Raw genomic sequence first — 19,982 nt, 5'->3', positions numbered from 1 at the left:
CCAGACACAGCCAGGAAATAGAAATAATTAAAAATGTTTTATCTCCAGCACAAAACTTAATGGGAAGTCCATAATTCAGGAAAAAGCTGCATTCAGAAAGACCTTTGCAATCTTTTCAAGTGACAAAAACTTTTGCAGTTGGCAAAATTTTGTTTTGGAAAGGGAAAAAGAATCCAGTCATTTACAGCTTTTGATAAAAACATGAAAAGGCGCCAGTCAGTCATGAGGAGAAAATCACCAGGTTTTCCCTTTTTTTAGTATATTCTGGGTTGATGAAACACCACCCTGCATCTCAGGTGGAGCTACTTATCAGGAATACCACATCCCATGAAATGGAAAGAGAAACCTAAAGCAAAACCAAGGGAGTCAAGTTCACAATGGAGACCCTGCCCTGAGGGTTTTCATTTGCTCAGATATTTAACATTTTTATTATTTTTGGTTCATTCCTTAGTCCAGATATCAATAGTAAATTAACAGAGATTTTTTTTCCTCTGTGAAAACAATCTTCACACCCTTTGCAAAAGAGGAAAAAAAAAACCCACCTGTGACAAGCCAGGCTTTCCCTCTCAGTTTTTGGTTATATTTTATGAGTAAGCAATAAAACCCCAAGATGTTAATTAGAAGGAGGGCTAAAATTAGGCTCTGTATTAAGCCCTGTGAACCTTCTCATTTAAATCTCTCCACAGAACAATAAAGTGTATTAAAACACATATTTTATATATATATATATATTTTGCAATTCCTATGAAATAAACCCTTTGCACCTTTCAGCTTCATCAAAGTCAGAATCCCAGAAGCTCTTCTGTGGCTTTAAGATCTAAATTAAACTTATCTAAAGTTACAAATTCTGTAATTCTCCCCTCCCAATTGCTCTATATTGTTACAAAGAATAAGACACGCCATGATCCAAGACAAAACTGTTAAATGCCTGTAATAAACCCATTTTGTTTTCTCACTGTTGCATATCTGGGTTGGTTTTTTCAGACCAGGAATCATTTTTGTCGCATTTTTTGTGCCCAGTGCAGGGCACCCACTGCTTACAAACTTCTGAATGCTCTGGCTGCCTGAAATTGGGCATCCACAGAAGGAAAACTCCACAAAAGGTGCCCATGCTCCAGAGTTTGTTTTAATACGTGGTTTGTGCAACCCTAATTAGGAACAAAGTGGCCTAAGCCAGGATTAAAACACCCACGCTGGTTCCACTGCCAATACACAGAGCACCTTCCCCATCTGGCCTTCCTGTGAGCCTTGGGCCACCTTCCAACCTCTGCAATAAAGGTGGCACAGCCAATATTTGGCCATAATTCCTCTCCTGGCCTTCACCATCTGCCTCTGTCCTTCCCCACATATTTTGGGGTACATTCTTAGGGCAACGTGAACATTTTGCCTCAGAGATGTCCCCTCATCCTTAAACTTCTACATCCTCCCCTCCCAGCAAGGACATCACTCACAGTTTTTGTATTTTGCTACTTCTTTTGCAAAATTTAAATTTTCTTTGACACTTTACCAATTATGAAATTACTACAGTTGCTACAAGCAGCAACTCCTACTTTTAGTTCCTTTTCATTATTCTTTCTATTCCCAATCTGCCTCACAGGGTGTCCCTCAATAAAGCTCTCACCAGTTTGTTTCTCCCCTCTTTGCTAGGGATCTAAGTCCCATAATTTTATAGTCACTCCTTTATTCTGGTAACTTTGGAATATCTGCTGAAGACAGAGATACCTTTGGCTTTCTAGTCTCCCATGTTTCTGATCTTTTTCTTGGATGAGGGGAGAAGAGGGAACAAAACAAAGAAAATGTCAAAACCTGAGCTCATTTTAGCATCTCCACTCACCTTTTATTTTACTTGGGCAACACCCAGCATTTCTTACCTCACCTTGTTTCTTTTTCCTAACCAACTGAGAGATGATCCTGGAGAGGAATTCAGGCTCACTTGTGAGAACATTGGCATCCCTTCTTGCCAGAAGTTATCATTTTATCTTGGTCTGCAGCTAAGTGATGGGTGAGTGCACATCTGAAGAGGTCTGTTATGCAGGAGGTGACCTAATTAGGATAATACTGCCCACAGGCCTGCCCTGATCTCCTCCCGAGTCAAAGCAAACATTATACAAGGAATTATCACCTATAAAATGGAGTTATTACTGAATTTTTATAGTACCCTTAGAGGACAATCTAGCACTGTTCCTGCTAATTGGGCTAATTAACCTTGCTACTAAGGATTTGCACTTACACTCTATCTTGAACTGGTATTGATCAACACTTCAGCTGCTGATTATTTCTTTATTACTGACAGATTGAAGTATTCTCTGCACTAAATCTTCTCATTTTATGATCAAGCCTCTGCCTCTTCTCTTATTTGGTTCAGGGAACGCTGACAATTTTATTCCCTCACAAAAAAAAAATCACCAAACTGACAAGAGCCTAAATGTTGATCTGCAAAAATCAAAAAGCCAAGCTGGTTCTTATGAGCAAAGCCAAGGGAGATTACCATGGACCAGTCAGACCTTTGGAAATTTTGCCTAAGGGGCACCATCATAACCAGCATTTCATGTAAGCTGTCATGGGTGTATCATTTCTTGTTGCTGTTTCAAAACCATTCTTGGTGGAGATTGCTCCCCATTTTTCTGAACATTTAACACCACTCCCTGCAGGAGATGCAAATCCCAGAGAAAACCTCTTTCCGTGTAATCCTTTTCCTTTCCCACCCATAAGCAGCATTGCATTACTGCACTTGTCCTCTACACCTGACCTGCTAGGAAATCTCTTCATATTCCTCATAAAAGAATCTTGGGAAGTAGCAAATCCTCCTGTTTATGAGGGACTCAGCTGCATTCATCATCTGTCCTGTGCAGATCTACAGTCAGCTTCATTTCCCCTACTTTTCTAAACGTGGGGAGAATTCCATAAAGAATACCGTTCCCCTCTTCAGGAATTTGGGATAATGGATGCAAACACATCCACAAGCTGGGCAAGGACTGCAAATCTGCACCATTAACAAGTCCAAATCAGTGAGTGTTGGGAAGGGGAAAACTCTCAATTGTCCCATCACCCTTAACTCCATGAACATCACCCTGACATTGTTATAATTCCAGTTCCTCCATTGCTGAAGATGTTCCTTCCTGATTCGGAAAGCCATTTATTCCAGGTTGGAGCCACCTCTTTGTCCAATGATATTCCACTTAACAGGATAATCTTCAAAGCCTTATGAACCTCTGACATCTTCTTAAAATGTCCTCTTCTCCCTGCCATGGGCAGGGACACCTTCCATTATCCCAGGTTGCTCCAAGCCCAGTCCAACCCAGGCTTGGACACTTCCAGGGATTCAGGGACAGCCACAGCTTCTCTGGGCAACCTGTGCCAGGGCCTCACCACCCTCACAAGATTCCCAATATCCCATCTAAACCTCCCTTCTTTCAGTTTGAAGCCATTCCCCCTTGTCCTGTCACTCCACGCCCTTGCCAAGTCTCTCTCATGATCTGATCCTCCCCTTCTGATGTCTGACTGCCACCCTGTGGTTATTCCACAGTGTTCAGGTTCCATTTTTAAGGCTAAAGGGTTTCCACTAGATGGCAAAGTTGGGGCCGGTGTTCTTCCAAGGTCGTGTAATTCAGTGTATTTCTTGAGCCTGGAAAACTCTCTGGAGAACTCTTCTCAAGCCTGGAAAACTTCCAGAAAACTCAGCACATTCACATCTGGTTATGCTGAGTCAGGTCCCCTTTCAGGATTGTGAATGTGCTCATCTGTGTTATTTTTCCTGGTTATCCAGGCATTTCATTGTTTATTGTCTCCTCTTTATTGTGGCAGAGAAAACACAGGAGAAGCACATTGTGGAGAAAGAGGTTTATGACAGTTCTCTCTGTGTAGCTGTGGACAGGCATTTGTTCCACCTTTTACAATGTGAACTCTCTTGCACAGATCTATTTTACTCTGATGACAGCAACAATTTGTAAGACAAGGAATTTTATTAATAGACTTCCTCCATCCACAGTTGTAATAAGAGGGAAATAAATGGAGCAGGAAAAAAACCATGGTAAAACAGTAACTAAGGTCCACTTTCTTTATGGTCTTAATCAACAGGTTTGTATTGTTATTCCCATTACAATTTTATCCTGTGCTTAACAACACTCTTAGCCTGAGAAGATGCATTTTTTCCATTCTCTCAATACCCCATCCTCATTTTGAATGTTGATTAGGAAAAAATTCCTCAAAATCAACCCATCCCTCCTGGATTCTAATCGATCAATCCCTGGAGGACCAGGGTGATGGAGCACCTTCCTTAGTGATGTGGCAGGTGCTACATCCTGGTTTGGCATCTGTAACGCTGGGGCAGTAAATCAAAAACCCCAGGAAAGGCAGTAAAACTATTCAGTAAATCCCACAGGACTGAGATTTACTGAATCCCAGAATTACTGGGGGTGTTTGGAAGGCACATCAGGCAAAAGAGGTTGACCAGCAATATTCTGGCTGAGGTGTGCCTGTGGATACGCAACTGAATGAAAGTTAAGCACTTTTAAACAGAAGTCTGACCCCCATCACCTTTGTAACCTCCTTGGATTTGTCTGCTGCTCAGGCAGGAATGCCTCACTCTCCAGGGGCCAGGAGTCAGGAGTTCTCTCCTTTTAACAAGTCACCCAGAGGCTCAAAAAAGCCCAAAGCTTCAGGCAATCACAGAGTGATTATGATCACCCTTCACACAGAATCACTGTAGAACTGTCTGGGTTGGAAGGGATCCTAAAGCTCAGCTCATTCCATCCCCTGGCATGGTTTATTGTCTTCCACTAAACCAGGCTGCTCCAAGCCCTGTCCAACCTGGCTGGAACGCTTTTGCTTCCTTAGCCACTCCTGCAGGGATCCTGGGGATGGATGGGACAGGTTTCTCTCTCTTCTGACTCTCAGTAAGGGCTTCATAACGCTCCAAAGTCTGGCACGGTGGAAACCCCTTGCAGATCCTCCACGGAATGTCACCAGGCCAAATGATCCAGAGGCTTCCAGAGGAGATGGGGAGGGCAGCATTCCCACAGAATATGGCACATGGAAAATCTTCCACATTCCTGTTTCCCTACCTCAATTAGGGCTCTAACTGGATCCTCTTCCTAGAGAATTGCTGCCTGCACCTCCCCACCCCACCCACATATGTATAAATTGGTCTGGGAGCTCCCTATTACAAATAGGGATGTGAAAATACTGAACCTACCCCATTCCCTAAAGCTTCCACATTTCCCTAATTCCTACATTCTTTCATTTTGTGCTGTCCCAACTACACTCACAACGAGAACCACCCCAAAAAGCCTATGTTAGATAAGAAGCTTCCCTCCTATATACTCAGCAAATGGAGGATCAGCAGATGGAAAGGAATCTGTTCCCAATCCCAAAGCTGCACCCAGCTCGGTGGGACACAACCTCCTCCATCCGGCTTTTCCCCAAAGAAGAGGAATGAAAGAAGCACAAGAAAAAATTAACAGCACATCTTTAAAAAAAAAAAAAAAAAAAAAAAAGGGAAAATCGTATTAATTACATTCATCCATGGAATTAAGCAGCACCACCTCTCCACCTCTGGCTTAGCCAGCTCTCCTCAGTGCAGGATCTTCAGGGTGATCACCACAGGAGGCAGCAAGGCTGGGGAACTCCTCTGCAGGGATCCAGTGCTGCTTATTTATGCAGATAAGCATCGAGCCAGAGCTCCCCTGAATCTTTCAAAGAGCTGCCAAGAGAGAAACAAGGGCATGAACCCCATGTTCCAACCAAGAGCATCGTGGGGATAATTCCCATCTACAGACGAGGCAAAGGAGATGATGAAGTGATCTGGGTCAGAAGGGACCTTCAGAGGCTGCCCCTCCCTTCCATGTCCCTCCCCTCTGCACTCCACAGCACTGGACAGCCCCGGACTGGGGAGCTCAGTGGGTCAGTACTCACTGCACGATGTCTGCGAAGGCTGTGAGCAGGGGCTTGCACTGGTACTCAATGCCGTGCTTGGCACACAGGGACTTCACCAGAGGGGCCACCTTCCAGTAGTTGTGCCGTGGCATTGTAGGGAAAAGGCTGTGGGAAGAGGAGCTGGTGATTCCACGGCATCCACATGGAATCCCGGCCCCTCTGCTGTGCCCAATTCTGGAAGCGCCCCGAGCTCCCCTCCTGCCACAGCCATGTCCCTCTGGTGTCCCCTCAGGGTCTGTGCTGGGAATTCTCCCCCTGTGCCCTGCTGCTGAGATCTGAAGTGGTGCTGGTGCTCACTGGTGCTCCAGCAATTTTCTTTTCGGAGTTCCTGTTCTGCCCCCATGAAAAGAGCACAAGATTAACCCACATTATCTTTTGTTCCTGTCTCAGCTGATAGAGGGACCTTGGAGGCTCTTCAGCCTTGGTGTAACTCCTTGGAACTACTCCCAACCCCTGCTCCCACTCACTGGTGCTCGATCTGGAAGTTCAGGTGGCCACTGAACCAGTCATTGAACAAGGACTGATGAACGTTGCAGGTTGCCTGCAGCTGAAAAGGAAAAAAAAAAAGTCCTGTTTTAAGTGTTATTTTAGCAATGCCCTTTCTCAAACACAGGTTTCTCATCCCCACAGGAATTCTGGCTGGACACAACAGCTCCAGGAGTTATTTCCAGCCAACACGAGGTGGCCAGGCTGAGACAGATGGACTTTACACACCCAGAACTGTCACAGATGTGCATAAATAAGGTCTCACCTGGGTAGAGAACCAGTCCACATTCTTATCATAATCAATGTGCATGGGGATGTGATTCATTTGTGTGACCCAGACAAACCAGTTGCTCTCTATAAACCTGTGTAAACACAAAAAACCATCACAGATCACACACCCATGATGTGACAAGTCAGTACAAAACATTTGTGCACACACCAGATGGTTGCTGCCTGACAAAATGAACAGCAGCAACCCCAAACATCTGTGCAGGTCAGACCTACACACACCTTCCACCTCCTGCAGCCTGACAAGAAAACCACCCCTCTCCCACTGAAAGGATCAGGAGAGAGAACAGGGAGTGATGAGAAAAATAATAATAAGAGGCTTGGAGAAAAGCTGACACAAAGGATTGATACAAAGTGGGCAGAGAAAATGTTGGAATTGTAAGTTGGATGGTACCTGACTAACAGGTGGAGCCCCAGGGTACCTTTCACCCCCAGGAAGGGCAAGTAGGTGAGGAAGAATCGGATGTAGAAGGACAGCATCCAGGCCAGGTCCTGTAGTACAGGGGACAGGAAAAACTTCTTTAAAAGAAAGAATTTCTGGCTTCTGAATTTACCATCACTCCCTTTAAAACCTCCCATAACATCTTCTGCTGGTCAGTTTTTTCACCCTAGCCTCATACCAAAGCAACCTGACACCAGTCATTCCTTGTGCTCAGGAATTATCCTGGTTCCATGAGCCCAGCAGAGGGCAAACACCAGACAGAACCTGCTCTAAAGCACCACGTTTTCCTCTGGATCTAAAGAGGAACCAAGCAGTGAGAAAACCAAAACCCAGAACACCAGAGAACATCTTTTGTTACCCAGTGGATCTTTCACAGAGAAAGGCTATGGAAGATCCCCCTTTGGCAAACACCATTCCCAAATCTATACCCACATTCTTTGCTGCAGACACACAAAATTCCCAGTAAATCTGGCACTGGAATTCACCCCTAAAGTCAGGAGAAGCCCTCCTGGCCCCCGTAGGGCTGACTCACCACCCACTGCTTCCGCTGCACAGCGAAGTAGAAGATGTACCACTGGAAGTAGAGGGGCACCAGCGCTGGGGGACCGACTGGAGGGACAAACAGAGCCATGAGTTATCCCACCAGGTTGGGAGGGAATGGGAAAACAAGGGGCAGAGTGACTCTGGAACTGCAGAGGGGGAGGTTACTCACTGATGAAGAAGTACTTGTGCTGGTGGTTGTAAGGCATGAATTTCTTCTTTTGCACACCAAGCTGTTAAAATATACAAATTACTCAGGCTGTGAAGACATCTGTGCACACACTCCTAAACTTCCACGAGATGTCCTGTCCAACCAAGCCAGCATCCACCATGCCCTGGAACCTTGGCCTGGATGAGTTTTTCACCCTGCCCTGGGTGCAGAAGGGGCTGGGCAGTGCCTTGCACACAAACAGTGACCTGCACAGGAAGCTCTGCCCCCACAGAGGGCACAAGCTGCCTAAAAATGCTGAAATAGAAATCCACACAGTTTGCTGACAAAGCAGAGCTTCAAAATTAAAAAAAAACAACCAAAATGTGGTACTGTTACAATACTGTAAATGAAGATGGCAGTGTGTGGAACTCTCACCTCCTTGCAATTAGCCTGGAAAACAGAGAAATGAGCATCTAGGCATGAAACTGTGTCCACAGGAATGAGAGTGGACAGATCTTCCCTCTGAGGCTGCTCATTTTCAATGTTTGCTGTACAAACATAACAGATCAAGCCACTGGTTTTCCTGAGGAATGCCATCATATCCCTGTACGTGTTCAAACTAATTCCCAATAGCCCATTCCTTAATTTCAATGCAAATCAGTGCACTTAAAGTGACACAATGAATTTACATAGCTTCTTTTTTTAAGGACAGCAAATGCTAAAGCCACTCAATTAACTGCAGAACTGTACCAGAAATAGAGCTGGACTGCAGATGGGAACCACTGTGACACCCACTGCCAGGCTGAGACCACTGAAACAGCTTCTTTGGTCAGGAATTGTAAAAGTTCCAGACAGCCCTGGCTTGTCATCTGCTGCTTTCATCCCCAGATCACTACAATTAGTCACAATGATCTTGGTAAAAGAGAACAACTTGTAATTCTGATCTTCATAAAACACAAAGTCTCTCATCAAGGGAAATAGGAACTTGTAATTATGGTAAATATTTTGTTTTTATCTTCCAGTGCTGCAAAAATAACCTTGAGTGAAGTTTTAAGAATATAAAGATCTCAGAATTGCTGGAATATTACTGAGGAGGATTAGGGAGTAGTGGAAGGCAAAGTAACACTATATAAAATCAAACTAATTAGTGCCCAGTCTCCAAGCTCTCTGCAGCTTCCCAAATTTGAATCCTACTGCTGTCACCTCCCAGCTTCCCCCAGGTCTCACCTCCACAGAGAGGGTTTTTCCCAAAGCAAAAAACAAGGGGTGCATGTTGACATCGGGATCCTTCCGGAAGCAGTTGGGTTTGGCGTGGTGCTGGAAGTGGAGGTGATTCCACCAGCTGGCCGGGGCTCCCTGTGGGAATGGATGAGAAGGAAGTGCCCTCAAGAAGGTGGATCTTGTGCCCTTAGTTCTTCTCTTCCCATCCTGGGATTGGTTCTGCAGGGCTCTGGCAGTCCCTCCCCACACCCAGCGCTCACCTTGAGGTGGCCGATGACGAACTTGTGCACCCAGTGGTTCCACCTGGACTTGCTGAAGACTGACAGGTGTCCAAAATCATGCTGGAGCCAGCCAGCCTGGGCCTGGAATTAAAAAGCAACAGTGCTGCTGGGGAAAAAGAACTGTCAGGAGGGTCTGTGTGTGTGAAAAGGGCTTTCTTCTCCCACTCCCACGCTCCTCACAACGTATCCCTGGATAGCAAAAGCGCTTCCACTGCCAGGGCTCAGTCCCAACTCTCCTTTTTCACTACACACCAGTGCACTCCAGACTCTGCTTAATGACTTCTAGTCCTGGACAGTTGTTTCCATGAGGAAAGGAAAAAAAAGTCATGGGAAAAAAACCAGCCACAGAGCTGAGAACCAGCATTTATTCCCTCACAAAACTGCTCTGAAATCGGCAACAAAGTCTCCTTTAAGGAGCAGCTTGCTGCTGCCTCCTCCAAGTACTTGTAATTCCAAGGGGATCAGCTGGCCACGGGACGAATAGCTGGGGCTTTGAGAGCTGCTCTGCCCTCTCCTCTAACTCCCTGCGAGTTCCCATGGGAACACAGTGGCTTGGCCCCTGCACGCTGCCTTGGAGTTCTGGCACCGTGGAGCTCGGGAGCGGGACACGGCTTTCATCGCGTGAGGAAGGCTGGGATAAGGAAGGCTTTGATGGAATATGGGGAGGAAAAAGCAAGGCAAAGCCTTGCTCTGCCACAGCAGCATGTGTAGCTTTGCCCTTTCGGTGGAATTCAGAGAGAAGCAGGATTTGGAGATGTCTGTGATCACCAGATTTGTCTCCTGCTTATGGCAACAAGCACCTAAGTCCCGAATTTGGCTTTTTGGGGCTTATTTTGTGTAGTTGCTCACCTGGACAGTGCCCAGAAGCATCGCAGAGAAGAGGAAAGGCACCAAGGATGCTCCAAAATACCAGATGATGAGCCAGGCTGCAACGTCCAGCACCAAGATGTGGCAGAGATAGAGGATGAAGAAGGCATGGTTGGGCTGGAGAAGCCCCATCTTCTCCACGGCCGCACGGAGCTCACGGAAATCTTCCACCAGCTTTTTCTGTGGGGACACCCAAAAGCACCCACTGGTCAGAAAACGCCTCAGGAACATGAATAGGAGAATGGTGTTCCCTCTCAGGGATGGAAAGAGGGAAAGCTGAGGGTCACCTGGAGACAAATCTTTGCTAAAACTACAAATAATGATGTGAAATGAAGCTTCAGCCAACAGTGATTCCGGGAGATCCTGTGATCTTATGTACAGGGAGTTTTGCCTGCCAGTCAGAGGAGTTCAACAGTACAATTTCAACCGCAAAACCAAGTTTTTATGACACTCACGTTCTTGCTGGGCTCAAAGCTGGGCTGATCTGGTGCCAGTTCTCCAATCAGGAGGGGGTTCATGTACTTCTTTACCAGTGCCTTGTCAAGATGAAAAGCAATGAAGGGATCCTGAAACACAGAGGGAGGAACAGGATAAAGAAAAAACATCATTCAGGTGGCAGCAAAAGAAATCTATTCCATGATATGCTGGACCATTCGAAAGACTCCTGCTGGGGAAACCAACAGTTGCTTTTATTACTTAAATGTGATGTCAATCTCCATGGCAACCAGGTGAAAAAACCCACTAGTGGCTGTTATCACTACAGATTCTGTCCCTATATTTAAATTACAAATCCTCTAGGCACACAGGGCACTCTGGCATCCAATTCCTGATCTCCCATTTACCTCCTTTTCAACATTTCTCTCCTGATGCCTAAATTAGCATATTTTTACAATCTCCCTCAACCTAAGGATGTGGGGTTTTTTAAATTTTCTGGGACAATATTTGCTTGCTGGGTATCACTTTGTGAGATTCCTGCACCACGCACTGTTTATCACTATAATTACTAGGCCATCATTGTGTGCCTTTAAAATAAAATGTGCTTTTAAAAGATCTCTAGTCAGGAGAGGGGTTAAAAAAACTGGCTGGTGTTCTTGGGTCAGCTGTAGCATCCTCCCTGCTCAGGGTCACTGAATAAAGGAGGGAAAAAGAGAGGGGAAGCAACACTTGTATTTTCTCATTGGAAAAGGGGGGGGAATGGGGAGGAGTATATGGGCAGAGCAGGGGAGGATGGTACCACACATTTAGACCAATCCTTTCCATGGAGGCTGTAAAACCTGGAGAGCAATCCCAGCTGGGAGTTAGGGGATGGCTGACTGCACCTTCTAGAAATCAGAACAGCAAAACCAGAGGAGTTCCTCCTTTACTTCCCATTGTCTCCCGGTTTTGTGGAGTCTCGTTCTTTTGATCCCCAGGGACAAAACCACTGGAAAACAAAACTTGGCAGGGGTTTCTGAGTGGTCAGCAGTTGAACTGCACCCAGCAGTGGCACTGATATCATCACCTAGAGAATGCAGCTGGCTGCAATCCCACCACCCAGACCTGCCCGCTCCATGGCCTGACCCTTTTCTGGTCACAAAAACACAGAATGTTTGGGTGGGAAAGGCCCTTCAAAGCTCATCTCATCCCCCCGCCTTCCAGGTTGCTCCAAGCTCCACCCAACCAGGCCTGGAACATTTCCAGGGATGGGACTCCACCACTTACTTCTCTGGGCAACCCGTGGCAGTGATGGGGCTTTAAAAATGCACATGTGCCCTCTGCCCTCACGAAATGTTGCAGATTCACTAATTATTTTTGGCTCTAAATGATATTCATACGATGGGATCTTCACGTGGAGATCTCAAGTTCCATCCTGACTGAAACACAGTTCCATTAACACCATCCTAGAGATAGATTCCCTCCCCATATCCACCCTTGGGTCCAAACACACGCGTTTGGAGAAATTCATGGAAAAGCAGACAAAGGAAGGAAACATCACTGGCAAAGGCACCCCACACCCAACTCCAGCATCGTTTACTCCGCTCTGCAAGAGCCGCTGGCACTCCGACACGAATGATTCATTTCTCTTTCGTGACTGAAATACGACTTTGAGTGATATTCTGCTCTAGTGCCATCTCTCGAGCTCGGGGAGCTCGAGGAGGGCGAAGGCAAACAACAACTCTGTCACCGCGTGTGCCGCACGGGTGGCAGCATCCCATACTCTCATGTGCGCAAAAAAACGACTGAGAGGATTTGTTTGGGTTGTTTTTAATCCCCGGCTGTGGCTTTTCGTCACCCCTTCAACAACGACAATCCCAAACAATCCCAAGCAAACCCAAACAATCCCAAGCGATCCACAGCTCCCGGCGTGTGTGGAGCAGCCGCGGCTCCAGCCGTGCCACACGGGGACCCAGCCGTGCCACACGGGACCCCGCCGTGCCACACGGGGACCCAGCCGTGCCACACGGGGACCCAGCCGTGCCACACGGGGACCCAGCCGTGCCACACGGGACCCAGCCGTGCCACACGGGAATCCAGCCGTGCTACACGGGGACCCCGCCGTGCTACACGGGGACCCCGCCGTGCCACACGGGATCCAGCCGTGCCACACGGGACCCAGCTGTGCCACAGTGGGATCCAGCCGTGCCACACGAGACCCAGCCGTGCCACACGGGATCCAGCCGTGCCACACGGGATCCAGCCGTGCCACACGGGACCCAGCTGTGCCACAGTGGGATCCAGCCGTGCCACACGGGATCCAGCCGTGCCACACGGGGATCCAGCCGTGCCACACGGGGATCCAGCCGTACCACCCGTGGCTCCCTGCGCTGCTGCCATCCCCAGGGATCCCCTCCGCGCTCATCCCCCTCCAGCCCTCCCCGCCCGGCTGCCGGGCCCGCAGCCGCCGCTCACCGTGGCGTCCTGCCCGGCGTAGTGGCTGATGACCCGGGAGCCCCCCGGGTGCCTCCGGCAGAAGTGGCTGATGTCGTACACCTTCCTGTCGATCACCAGCCAGCGCTCCTGCGGCGCCGGCCCCCGCCCGTTCCGCTGGCCGATCTCGTCCCAGGTGAAGCGGCGCATCCCCCCCCGGCCGGGCTCCGAGCCCTCCATGGCTGAGAGCGGCTGGTCCGGACCCGGCTCGGCTCGGCCCGGCCCGGCCCCGCCTCCCCGGGGCTCTCCCGCCCCCTGGGCCGCGCTCGCCGTGCGCCCGCCCCGGGGCCGGAGAGGGGCGGCGGGAGGGAAGGAGGGAGGGGATGCCGGGACAGGCGGGGCTGGAGGAAACGCGGGCCGGCCGGGCTGGGATGGCTCCCGGAATGGTTCTGTCTGGAAAAGCCCTCTGAGAGCAGCGAGTCCCCCAGCGCTGCCAGGCCCGTCAGTCACAGAATCGCGGGGTTGGAAGGGAGCTCTGCAAATCGCTCAGTTTAACTCCCTGCCGAGGCAGGGTCACCTGGAGCAAGTGACACAGGACCGTGTCCAGGTGGCTTTGGAGACTCCGGAGAGGGAGGCTCCACATCCCTCTTGAGGTCCCTGAGCAGCCTGTCCCAGTGCCCTGCCATCCTCAATGTACACAAGTTCTTCCTCACGTTGAGGTGAAACTTGTGGAGTTTTAGTTTATAGCCTTTGCTCCTGGTCTTACTGCTGGGCACCACGGAAACACATCTCCAAATGTCACACACACGCGACTTTTCAATCCCCCAGCTGATTCCACCACTGCCCCGGACAGTCTCCTCTAGGGCTTGCCAACCCTTGACAACAATTTTTCCTCATAGCCAACTTAAACCTCCCCTGGCACAACTTGAGGCTTTTCCTCTTGGTACCTGGGAGAAAGACCGACCCCCACCTGTCTCCTCTGTCCTTCCAGGGAGTTTCCCTTCCTCACACCCAAGTTCCTTCTTTGGAACCACTTTTACAGCCTGTTTCTCCTTTTTTCTAGTCTGATTATGACTTATCTTCCCTACCCTTGATTTTGCTTCCCTTTTCCAGTAGATCCCTCCTCTTTTATCTATTCTGCTTCTCCCTTCCAGCTGCCTCAGCCTTTCCTGTTCCTAAGGCTCCTTTTGGCTGCTCATACCTGGATGTACAGCCAGAGGGAGGGAAGGTGTTGCCACAGGTAAATCACATCAAAACCCTGCAGATGATTCTTCAGACAGCAGAGTAACACTGGAAGAGTGAATGATGCTAAAGCAGACCAATCCTTCTGGGTGGGACTTCATCCATATGAGTTACAAATTAAAATTCCTCTCCCCACACTCATCTCCCTTTCCACAGCAACACCAGCCTTCTCCGTGAACTCTCCTTATTGATCCCGGATTTCTTTGTTTCCATTCACACCTTCCAATCTGACCTAGTTACAGCAATTCCAGTGGAAGGTAACCATAGAAACAAAGAGCCACCAGGCTGCATCCCCTCGAGTTCTGAGCATCACCTCATGGCTACATCACATCTTGGAATTCTGTGCCTGCAGAACACTGGATCAAACGTTTTTATTTCCTTCCCTTCAGCAATTCCTATTAATAAAGATTAATAAGATGTTTAACATCTTTTAAAATGTAACAATTATATTCAGAACAGTGCAGTAATTATTTCAAATTCTGTTTTTCCCCATCATCAATTGTACAACAGAGTATTTATCCTAAATTTAGTTGATATTTATGACCTTTTGTCATGAATACGGGGGACACGCAGAGATCAGTTTTCTTTTTCCTATATTTGTTGAAAGCAAATAAATTCCATCTTCCTACAGGAGTTAAACATTTGGATACTTGCCTTGAGGGATCTTAACAGGCTAAGAGCACCACAAAACTTGATAAAATCCACTATTGTTCCCTCCATGTGCTTCATCTGGTTTCAGCAGCTATAAGGACTGTTAATGCCTTATTAACACATTTTCCCAGACAAATTATTCAACAGCCCTTGGAATTCTCTTCCAAGCCCCTTCTGACATGAAATCCCTGCCTGTGATTGTTTTCCCCTCAGCAGATGATTCAGGACAAGCCATGGAGGCTCCTGGAATCAGGCAGCCCTAAGCAGTGGAGGTTTCTGTGTCCTGCCAGTGGTTGTTTCCCCTGCCCTTGCCCCACTGGGGATCTCAATGGGTGCCTCAGAGACAAGAATGGGACCTTTGTCATGGAAACTGCCAGGGAAAAAAAACTGCTGCTGTTATAGACTCACCAGCATCCTGCATCCAGCTGGGATTCCTGGCATCAATCCCTGCTGGAACACAATTAACCAGGTAAAACGAGTCCTTCAGTGCCCTGACTCCTTGTTTTACCTTCATTGCTTCCACCTCCATATCTGCTGTCACATCATGCTGTGACCCAGCTCCCCAGATTACCAGGAACCACCAAAAATCCAAGGGGAGGGAAGAGATGCTCTTTGGTTCACTCCTCTGATCTGCTTGGAAATCTGGTGACTGGGGATCACCAGAATTTGATGAAAATATATTAAAATTCCTTATTTCACTACCATGATTTGGCTGGAACATGCTTTGAAATACCCAAGTGAGCTGCGTGGTGAGGATTCAATAAATATTTGGGCATCTGGTGACCAAACCAGTAATCAGGGAAAGAGGGAGATGGGTTGAAAGGATTGCAGCCTTTCTTTTCTCCTTTTAGAGAAAATGAGTTACTATGATGGATGGTGAGGTCTGAAACCACAGGGGGAAAAAAAAGAAAAAAAAGAAAAAAAAAAAAAAAAAGAAAAAAAAAAGGAAAACTAACAAATGCTGAAAAACAGTTGAAAAGGGCAGAGTCTAAAAGAAGACTCAGTTCTTGGCTTTGATTCAGCCTAAGAAAAACTGAAGATTCCAGGCACAGGGGAATTGTGGTGGTGTGATTTACAAGCCTCTGTCATCAGTGCAATTAAAACAGCCATGCTGATGAAGCAAATGCAGCAGGAAACCACAAATTTAGTCATTATGTTACTACCAGGGAAGAGCCTGAAGCTCCTGACAGCTCCCTGTAACACCATTCCTACACCAGGCTTAGGATCCACTGCAAAGATCTGTGTAACATCAGCAGAAGGGGGAGGAACTGGAAATATTTCCTTTATTCTTCTTGTATTATTGGGAATGAGCTGGAATGCTGCAATAACTTGGCCTAAATGAGTTAGTGTTGTACTCAGAACACGTCATACCCACAATAAATCCTTGATTTTCCATACAAACAGTGTAACTTCATGGAATATTTGCTCAGCACTCTGCTCTAATAACTCAACTGGCTGTTAAAATTTAGATGCAAAAAAGACTGAGATTTAGGAGGATTTTGCATCTTGAAAGGAAAAGCACCTGGGAATTACTCTGTGAAAGGGAGGAGATGAAAATAATCCTATCTTTTCTCCTTCAGAAGCCATAAATTCAGTTTAGCAACTGAGGGAGCGAGGTGGTGATTGTTTAGAGTTTTATACTTTTGAAATCAAAACCTGAATAAGGAAAAAAAGGAAAGGATCCGATGATAACATGGGAATACCAGTAAGATTTTCACTAGAAATCATTACAAAGCAGCATCAGAAGAGAGCATTTCTGTCCTTATTGCTGCCCTGCTGCAGTGTCTGCTGCTTTCTGAGTGGGATTCCCTGCTCTGCTCCCCTGGCAGCCGGAGCAGTTTGTGCCCTGACCCTGATAATCCCACGGGCAGCCCGAGATCCACTGCAGAATGTGGAATCCCTGCCAGCCATGGCCACACAATGGGGATTTCTGTTCCTTTGTTGGTTGTTTCCCTCGTAAAGTTCCTCAGCTCTCAGCCGCTCTCCCAGGATTGGGGAAAAAAGTAGAATATGTCAGAGTAAAATACATCCGGAGTAAAAAGTATCAAGGAAATCTTTGCTAGCAGTTTGTTTTAAGTACATGGACTGCTACAGCATTCCCACCTAATCACTGGGATTCCTCACTTCAGGCTCTAGACTCCAGCCCTCCATTCCCAGCCCAGCTGTTTCCCTCTATATTTGAATTTATTATTCGATCTATTTTTTATTTTTATGTTCAGAGCTCCTCAGCTTTTCCCTCTTGTGAAAGACAGGGAAGATCTGGGGTCCTTTCTCTCCTTACATGTATTTTTCTTTGGCAAAAAGGAAAAAGGTATCAAAAAGACTATTAAAAGTATCAAAAGGTTTAAAGGTGCAGATAAATCTGATTTTCACTCTATTTTTCTCCCCAAATCCTCAGTTCCTGCCTTTTTCCCCTTCAGGAAAGTGCTCTATGTCTTTCCCTTGTTTGCTGTTCTCTCCTGCTGCCTCCTTTTCCCACCACATGCCTTGGAGCCATCTGGCCTTACCAAGTGATGGATCTCATACTATAAACTGGGGGGAAAGGAGGATTTTCCCTGCATCCATGAGGATTGCATCACAGCTACAGGGCATTTCCACATGCTGGTGTCAAAGCCTAGTCCTTTCTAAAAAACAAATTAAAAGAAACTTATCAGACCTTGCCAAAAACACTAATCTGACCTTGCCTCCTACATAAAACCCAACAAAGGGATGAAACAACACACAGAGTGCTTTCCTCAGGAAAAAGAAACTTCTTGTACATTAAACCAATGCATGAGACACTGTAAAGATATCTGAGCTACCAATTTTCCCTGCTTTTTCACCATTCCAGTCTATTCCACTAAGATATCCTTCATTGACTCATCAGCTGAAGAGCAGGCACGCCACTTCTACGTGTGTTCCCTGCAAAAACTCTTCCCCTTCTACATCCCCTGTCCCATACTTTGTTCCCTTTCATGTTCCTCACCTTTTCTGCCCACATCTCGTGACTCTTTGGTTAAACTCAGGGCTTTTATGTCCCTCACACAAGCTCTTTGTGCTGCTAAAGCTACACCGAGCAGCAACCGCAGCCTTTCACCCACTTGGCCATAGAGCAGAGCCTGTTCTCCTCTCTTTGCTGGGGCTGGTTTGTGTCCCAGGAGCCAAAGAAAACTCGGAACAGGCACTGCCTGAAGCCTGACAGCCTGGCTGGCTGTGCTGCTGGGGGCTGAGAGCAGCAGGGATTATTTTAGAGGCATCTGTCAATGGCTTGTCAGCAAGTTATGATGCAATCTTCCATGGGAAATATCCAGGTGGGGAGTTGTGGGTGCTGATTTTGCTTCTTTGTCCATCTCCAGGTAAATTCCAAAAGAGACCAAGCTCCTTATCAACTCATTTCATAGAACCAACATAGAATCCAGGAATGGTTTGGGTTGGGAGGGACCTTAAAGCTCATCCCATTCCAACCCCCTGCCATGGGCAGGGACACCTTCCATAGACCAGGTTGCTTCAGACCCCATCCAACCTGGCCTGGGGACACATCCAGGAATGGGGCAGCCACGGCTTCTCTGGGCACCCCGTGCCAGGGCCTCAGCACCTCACAGGGAAGGATTTCCTCCTGAGTTTACATATCCAGGCACAACCTACAGGATTAAAATCCCCAGATTCAAAGAACTCAGCAAACTTTTCCCTCATCACAAGCAACAAGTTTCAGGTCCACCTTAATGTGGTGTCTGGCTGTAATTTAGTCTGATCCTTGTCACAGGGTTATTTTGAACCAAACTAAATAAAACTAGTAAGTCTTAGAAAAACATTCCTGTCATTTCTGACTTTCCTCACCCCACACCACAGGCAAAGATTGTTCAACAGGCTGAAGCCATCCTGCAGCATTAACAGCAGGCAGAAACAGAGGAAAGCTCTAGCGTGGCTTGGCACAAAGCTAAAGAGGAGAGATTTAGACTGGAAAAAAATCCTTCCCTGTGAGGGTGCTGAGGCCTTGGCACAGGCTGCCCAGAGAAGCTGTGGCTGCACCATCCCTGGAAGTGTTCCAGGCCAGGTTGGAGGGGTCTTGGAGCAACCTGGGATAGTGGGAGGTTTCCCTGTGCATGGCAAGAGAACTGGATGGTCTTTAAGGTCCTTTCCCACCCAAATCCTTCTGTGATTCTACAGTTAACGATGTGGGTTCCTTCCCCTGCTTAGGGCCAGCTTCTGCCACTACAGCAAAGATTAATAATCCTCCCACTTATTCATGCAAAATAATCACAGGAAAAGATTCCTATCACCAGGAAAGCCAGAGATCACACCTGGCTAGCTCTGGAAAGAGGCCACAGGTCCTGACAGAGGTAAGCAAAGCCCCAGGGAAAGTGGCCCGCGTTGTTTTTGTCCTTGGACACCACACCTTGTGCGTAACCTAACGACGGGAATTGTGTACAATAAAGTGCCCCACGGCAAGGAAAAGATGCCAGAGATGGCAAAGATGGCATTATCCCACCTGTTAACAAAAGCATGGCCTCGGGCAGCAGAGCTCAACCAGCTCTGCTTGTGCCACAGCAAAGCTGTGAAGTCTGGCAGCCACCAGCGGCAGCCTGGCAAAAATACAGCGGAACAATGAAGATTTGGGGCACAGCAGCAACTGCTCCTGTCTGAGCTCAGCGGGGAGAAGTGGGGTGAGAAGTCTGGGAGGAAAAAAGGAGAAAAGGGGGGAGAAGCAGGAAAAAGATATGAAAAAGAGGGGGAAATAAAAAAAAGTTTAAAAGGAGTAAAAATAGTAAAAAATATTGTTAAAAGAGTAAAAATGGTAAAAAAAGAATAAAGGAAGAGGGAAAGGAGGAAAAAGGGGTGCAAAGAGGGAAGCAGGAGGAGGGATGAAGGAAAAAAGAGGAAAGGAGTGGAAGGGGAAAAGGCAGGAAGAGGAGAAGGAGGGAAGAGGAGAAGGGAGGAAAAAGGGGGGAAGGGGGAAGACAAGGGGAGAAAAGAAAATGAAGGAGAGAAAAAAAAAAGAAAGAAAACAGGGAAAGGAAGGGGGAAATAAGGGGGGAAGGGCAAGAAGTGAAAA

General features: G+C 47.3%; 1 protein-coding gene across 1 annotated transcript; it reads right to left on the bottom strand.

The window, feature by feature from the left end:
* Positions 1-3,942: 3,942 nt before the first annotated feature.
* On the bottom strand, positions 3,943-13,376 carry LOC134550810 (acyl-CoA (8-3)-desaturase-like). Its single transcript, XM_063397654.1, has 12 exons — positions 13,100-13,376; positions 10,666-10,776; positions 10,193-10,390; positions 9,323-9,424; positions 9,069-9,197; positions 7,863-7,923; positions 7,683-7,759; positions 7,103-7,200; positions 6,686-6,782; positions 6,402-6,481; positions 5,914-6,039; positions 3,943-5,701 (listed from the first exon to the last, which is right to left on the bottom strand). The coding sequence occupies exons 1-12, from the start codon at positions 13,295-13,297 to the stop codon at positions 5,650-5,652; spliced, it is 1,329 nt and encodes a 442-aa protein (XP_063253724.1). The 5' UTR covers positions 13,298-13,376; the 3' UTR covers positions 3,943-5,649.
* Positions 13,377-19,982: the final 6,606 nt, after the last annotated feature.

Source organism: Prinia subflava, chromosome 5 (assembly GCF_021018805.1).
Source record: "Prinia subflava isolate CZ2003 ecotype Zambia chromosome 5, Cam_Psub_1.2, whole genome shotgun sequence".
In the NCBI taxonomy this organism is placed as follows: Eukaryota; Metazoa; Chordata; class Aves; order Passeriformes; family Cisticolidae; genus Prinia; species Prinia subflava.
The sequence above is the reverse complement of the archived record's forward strand: the minus strand, read 5'-3'. Positions and strand labels throughout refer to the sequence as shown.